At 42.9% G+C, this 6,400-nt stretch overlaps 1 protein-coding gene across 1 annotated transcript; it reads right to left on the reverse strand.

The window, feature by feature from the left end:
- Positions 1-3,400: 3,400 nt before the first annotated feature.
- Positions 3,401-5,623, reverse strand: LOC122647853 (receptor-like serine/threonine-protein kinase At2g45590). Its single transcript, XM_043841159.1, has one exon. The coding sequence runs from the start codon at positions 5,554-5,556 to the stop codon at positions 3,424-3,426; it is 2,133 nt and encodes a 710-aa protein (XP_043697094.1). The 5' UTR covers positions 5,557-5,623; the 3' UTR covers positions 3,401-3,423.
- Between the last annotated feature and the right edge of the window lie 777 nt (positions 5,624-6,400).

Below are 6,400 nucleotides of genomic sequence, written 5' to 3' on the forward strand. Positions count from 1 at the left end.
CACATCTGTTTCCCCTGATTTCTGTCGTCAAAAACATTATTTAAGATATTCCTGAACCCTCTAAGACCATGCCCTTTGAGTTTTCTTACGTAAGGTTGGTATTTGAGTCCTGGATTAGTTGTCAATTCATCTAGGAAGAGAATAACAAAAAAAACTTAGCCTTATCCCAACTAAATGGGGTCGGCTACATGGATCATTGCCATCCAATCAGCTTCCATGCCTACTTCTTTACTGAATTTTTAAAAAAAAAAAAAAAACATTCATATAAGATCTCCTTCCTATCCTCACCAGCCACCTCCACTTCGACATGGTGATTCCTACCCCTGATTTTATAATCATGCATTGCCACAAGTGGGCGTGATACATGTTTGCAGAAGATCTTCCCTGTTCTAAGAAGTATTTCTCCTAATCTCACTTCCATGGCATTTTTTAAGTCTAAACTACGAATTGGCATTTTCCATCCATTTCTTTCATTCACATCTTGACATTCAATTCACCAAATGCAAGAGGAAAGCGTATGGAGGTCCTGGTGTAGATCTTTAAAAAGAATTTCAATGATTAAATGAATCAAAAGATTGTTTTGAAATGATTAAGTAGAGGGCTTTGGTTCTTGCAGAAGATGATTCAAGGAGTTGGAAATAGGAAGATCTAGGAAAATACTCAGTTAAATCCTTATTTGAAGGATTACCAATGCAAGGGCATCTTAAGGTGATGGAGTCCATCCCCACCCAGAGGAGAATGTAAGAACAAACATCCATTTAAGAGGATTTAAAAGTTTATATGGAGAGGATATTAAAACCCTCAAGGCCTCAGGCTGTCCGATAATTTTCACCCTAGGGTACTCTGTTAACGTGGCATTTTCTCTTTAATAGGTTTGGCAATGCATAATGCAGGGATATTGGAGTTAGCCTTGGATAAGACTCCCCCCCCCCCCCCCCAACACACACACACAAAAAAATATGTATAACAGTTCTAGGAAGAGGAAGAGAACGTTGGTTCAAATTGAGGACAGTGTTTTTACTTATAAATATATGTGAATATAAAAGCAACTTTTTCTGTTTGTAGCATACTGAGAACAATTGAAATTTCTTGAGACTAGCATTTTTCTGTTGAAAACTATAGCAAATTAGCAGTGCTCAAGGCAAAGGGAGAGCCCAAGGGCTACTGTCCACCCCTATATGACCCGATATAAGAGTATGCACTCTATCCTTTAAGTCCTTTCTGTTTTCTATGTTGCCTTCTATTGTCTGATAGTTCTTGGTTATTGTGGTTCAGATGCTGGCAATAAAAGTTGAGTTAATGAGTGTTGATAAGCAGGGGTTGTTATATCGTCGAAGAAATTGATTTTAGTTATGGCTTAGTAAAATCTCAAAAAATTTGACCTCTAAAAGAACTTGGATCCTTTGAAGTGTATGTTTTTATTCTGTAAGAGCAACATTTTCCTTTTGCAGTTTGGACTTTGGCTACTAAATGCATCTACAATCCACAAAATAGCCAATGCAATTCTTATCCAAATATACCTGACTTGTACCCTGTGAATATTGTATGGTGAAATCGGAAATTTAACTGTGCTATTGATCAGATATCTAATTTTAGCTGCTACACATTGCTGAAATATCTAGTGTCTCAAGTTCTCAGATGCCCTTTGGCCCAAATAGATGTTGAAGTGGTAGTCATAGTATCATGGTGCAGCATTGCAGGGTAAAATTGATATTTTTATACAATTGGATGATCTCAACCTTCTAGAAAAATTGCCATGAACATTAAAAATAGAGTTGTAGAGAGATCAGTTCATCGGCCTTGCAAATTTTGATCTTGGAAATCGCTTAGGCAGGGACCATTCACTAGTGAGTCTTGACCTGCAATATGTGTAGGATCTAGGTTGCTTGTCGAAGGACTCGTCTGTTTTTTAAACTTCTTGAACAAAACACAATTCCTATTAAAATATATATTGTACATCAGTAATATGTTTGTCTAGGTTATAAGCAACCGATGAGTGGCCTATCAAATGGGCTAAACTAACCATTTAATAACCCTTCCATAAGGCCACTGCAGCAGCCTTTTCTTTGGTCCAGATCTGAGATGTTGTCCATGGATTGTTAAATGGTTCTCAACCTTGATGTGCAGATACATTATCTCTTTGATTGTTGCTGCCCTCAAAGATGATGCATCAGCCATCCTACAAGTAACTGTGTGGATGTGCAACAATCCAGGTTATCCTCATGGAGTATGTTGTGTTTAATATTGATTAAAGTCTTCCATTTTCTGTGGAGAACAGTTTTGTAAAGTAAATAACTCTCCAGGTGTGCTTTAGTTCTTGGTCGTTATCCTTTCCCAGGACACAATTTTGCTTCGAACCGGGGAATAATTGTCTAGAATTTCACCTCCAGACCCTTCCAACGGAATATGAAATTCAGATATAATTATTGTGATTACCAAACATGAGTGCACTTGTGTAAGTTTTTGTACACCATGTCTGTCTGCCAGGAGCAGAGAATTTTAAAGAGTCTTCAAATCCTAGTTACTTGGAGTAGCTGAGGGAAATAATCTGAGGCTTCAACCAAGTTCAACTACCTTAGTCCATTGTAGCTTTTAAAAAGATTTTTCTTTAAGAATTCTTATGAAAGTTTTAGGTGAAAAAACTAAGAATTGATTGAGACCATATACAAGCAAGAAGATGAGGTTTCTTTAGCATTTCCAACTGTAACAAGTCATCTCTGATATGGGGACTGTTGCAAGGTCAATTAGTGGAACCAACCAATGCCTTGAAGGACTGGTTTAAAGTTTAATATGAACATTGGTGGTTCTTAAATTTGGCGATTTGGTATAGCAGAAGTTTACATAGGATGCTTTCCCATGTCCTTTGGTGCAAAATCCATCGAAGCTAAGAACGAACCTAATAACTTTTCAAAAGCAGAAGATTTCTGAAAAGCTTGCTTGGAAAAAGAGTTTGATTAAAGTAAAACTTTTCCAAAGCTAAGACCTTTCCAATGAGCAGAAATCAAGCAGCACATTAAATTCATAAGAAAAAAGTGAATAATTATCGAGAAGGGTACCCTCACACTCACAGTGGGGAGCAATGATTGATCACTAAAATTTACACTTTCCATTCTGCTGCAGAGAAAGAAATTCAGACTAGTGTTGACTGTTGAGTGAAGAAGGGGAAGGACCGAAGGACTGAAAGACATAATTGAGATGGATTTGTATGACACAGAAGAACATATCTGAACAATTGTAAGTGAAACGAGCCATAATTCATTCATGAAATACACTCGTTCTTTTTTTTTTCTCCCTCTTTTTCACATAGCGTAAGTAAATACTCCACAAAAGAAATTAAGAAGAATTAAAAAGGCCTATACCGGTACAATCTACTTCTCATACAAAATGGGATTTTTTTCTTTGCCGGGAGGGTGATCAAATAACTCACCGGGCCTTCTTCCTGGACTTGAACGGGAAATTAGAGGGTGGTGAAGGGGAGAATTCAAATGGCAGGTGGGGAGGCTCAGACTCACCGGAAAGCATGGCTACGACTTCTTTCATGGAGGGCCGATGCACAGGCGAACGTTGTAAGCAAATGAGTGCGATCGTGATGCAGAGGAGGGCTTGTTCTCGGTCTAAAGACTGAATGGATGGATCGACAAGGTCCAGCAACTTTCCAGTACGGGCAAGATGACGAGTCCATGAAATGAGATTTGCTCGTTCGAATTCAGACATGGGTGAACCAGTTACCTGGAGAGGTCTTCGCCCAGCGATGAGAACTAACAACAGAACCCCAAAGCTGTACACATCGCATTTCTCCGAGAGCTGCCCACCACCGCCGTACTCGGGGGCGATGTAGCAGACGGTACCTCTCATGCTTGGGGTGCTGCTGACACCGCCGCTCTTGGGGATCTCTCCGCTGGCCCAGTCCACGCTGTTGCGCCGACCACCGTTCCGAAACTCTCCGCTGAGCCCATCTAACCACCAATCCACACTGCTCCGACTACTCCTGCTACGGTTCTTCTTCCTCCTCTCAGGAACCAAATCCTCATCTCTCTGCCACCAAAGGTCGCCTGCACTACTACCGCTTCTGGACTTGGGGGCCTTTGTCTTATTTTTCTTGGCAAGTTCTTCACAGAACTCCTCTCGCCACCACTCTCGCGGCTGTCGGCTCTTTTCCTTCTTTGGGATATTCTCCTCATCCAAGCAAGTCCACCACTCCATACGCCTCTGTTTCTTCCGTTCTGACTTCACACTGGGCTTCACCGTAACCGTACCTGTAGCCTCATCGGCAGAAGCTGAAGCAGTAACCCAATCGCTCTTGGGTTTCTCCTTCTTAATCTCATTTCCAATCCACTCCATCACATAGTCCTTGACGCCCCCTGAGTCAGACGCACCTCCGCCATTTTCTTGACGCCACCACCAATCCTTCCCTGAAACACTCTTCTTCCTTCCTCCCCTCCGGTTCTCCCCGCCGCCAATTGTATCCTTGCTACTCTCAACACTGAGCTTATCGAAATAACCCTCCGACACACTCGTCTTGTCCAAGATCTCCGAAGGGGACGCCTCTGCCACAAAGGTCGTCTCCGGTGATGCTTCAGCATCGGAAATCCTCCTGAAACTCTCAGGCGACTGCTCCACACCAGCATTGGCGTCTTCATAAGTTGTCGTCACGCTCTCAGTCTCTTCAAGTATAGATCCGTTGTCGTCGCCTCCACCCGCGCCATTAATCTCCAATCTCTCTACCTTTTTCCCCTTAGATCCATTATCCGTATTAACCTTTGGCGCATCATTCTCGACAACCTCCAGGGCGACGGCATCGGAGTTCTCCTCAGTCTTCAATCGGGCAAGACCGAAATCAGCAATCTTGGCAGAGAAGTAACTATCCAACAAGATATTACTGGGCTTGATATCGCCATGAATCACGGGGGGATCGCAGACGGTGTGAAGGAACTCAAGACCTTTAGCAATGTCGATGGCAATGGCTAACCGCCTCTTCCACTCCATCAACTCTGGACGCTTGCAATCAAGCAGGGCATCCTGCAAGCTCCGGTTATGCATAAGTTCATACACAAGCAACATCCGTCGACGCTTCCGGTCACAGGAGAAGCCGAGGAGGGACACCACACGGTCGCAATCGATCTTCCCTGCGAGTGACAACTCGTTCTGGAACTCCCGCTCCCCCTGTAAAGAACCAGAATCCATAACCTTGACGGCGATTTCTTGACCGGAGGGGAGGGTACCACGGTAGACGGAACCAAAGCCACCTTTGCCTAGTCGGTTGGAGGAGGAGAAGGAAGAAGTGACGCGGCGGAGAAGGGTGTAGGAGAAGCGATGAGGAGGCTTTAGATCGGCAGGTACCGTCCTTTTACGGGACAATTTCCGATAAAGAACCGCTAGAAATAAAAAAATAGATAGAGCAGCGGCGGCACCGGCGATCGGTGGAATAAGATGAGAACCGCTGTGGTGGTGGTGATCGTGCAGTTGAGTTGCTTCAGTATTTGGAGGATCAGGTGGCGGTGGTGCTGTGACGCTTAGTGAGACCAACGACGGTGGCGGAGGTTGGCGTGACGGCATGGCGGAAGCAAACGAAAGAAACGCTCAAGAGACATAAATCCCCATAACTAACTGGTCACTGTTGGTGGGTGGTGGAAGAGGAAAGAGTATGTATTAAGACTCTTACTACTACTACTACTATTTTTGTCTTTTCTTGTAAGTCTACTCCTCTCTCTCTCTCTCTCTCTCTCGTAGTTGTCTTCTGGTATTTGATTAGTAGTAGAGAGTAGAGAGTAGAGAGTAGAGAGTAGAGAGATCCGCTTCGAGGGCAAAGAAGGTTAATCAGGTGGGGTGATTTGACCGATAAATGACGGTAAAAGCCAGAGTCGTGGACCTCGTGGTAAGTCAAGAAAGAAGGAGTGATGGGTAATATGGTAATTATGATTTATATTTTGACTTTGTCTGTGGATGTACTTTACTTTACAGCATTTGGAAAGCAGAAGGTGGTTGCGGGTTAGAAAGGGAATTCTCTCGGATTCGGGTGGATCATGCGTGCGAGGCCCACTGTGCTAAAAAAAAAAATTTTAAATAAATAAATAATATAACCTATAGAATATAGACAGCTGTTGGGGACTGAATCAGTGGACCCTACGGTCCCTACCCAATTCCTCTCGGAATCGGAGATGGAGGAGCCTCTCTGTCCTTCAAACGCATCTACAGAGAGACCCGTGAATTTATGATATTTCCGAGACGACGACGAGGAGGAGACTCAGTAGATTTTCGTATTATGTGGATTTTATCGGGAAAGAGAAAAGGTTCATTTCTCTCGAGTCTCGACCCTAAAAACCCAAAAAAAATAAATAAATAAAACATTAAGATATTAAAAAGAAGAAATGATGCCATGCTACCTGGACGCACAAAATTA

Source organism: Telopea speciosissima, chromosome 1 (assembly GCF_018873765.1).
Source record: "Telopea speciosissima isolate NSW1024214 ecotype Mountain lineage chromosome 1, Tspe_v1, whole genome shotgun sequence".
In the NCBI taxonomy this organism is placed as follows: Eukaryota; Viridiplantae; Streptophyta; class Magnoliopsida; order Proteales; family Proteaceae; genus Telopea; species Telopea speciosissima.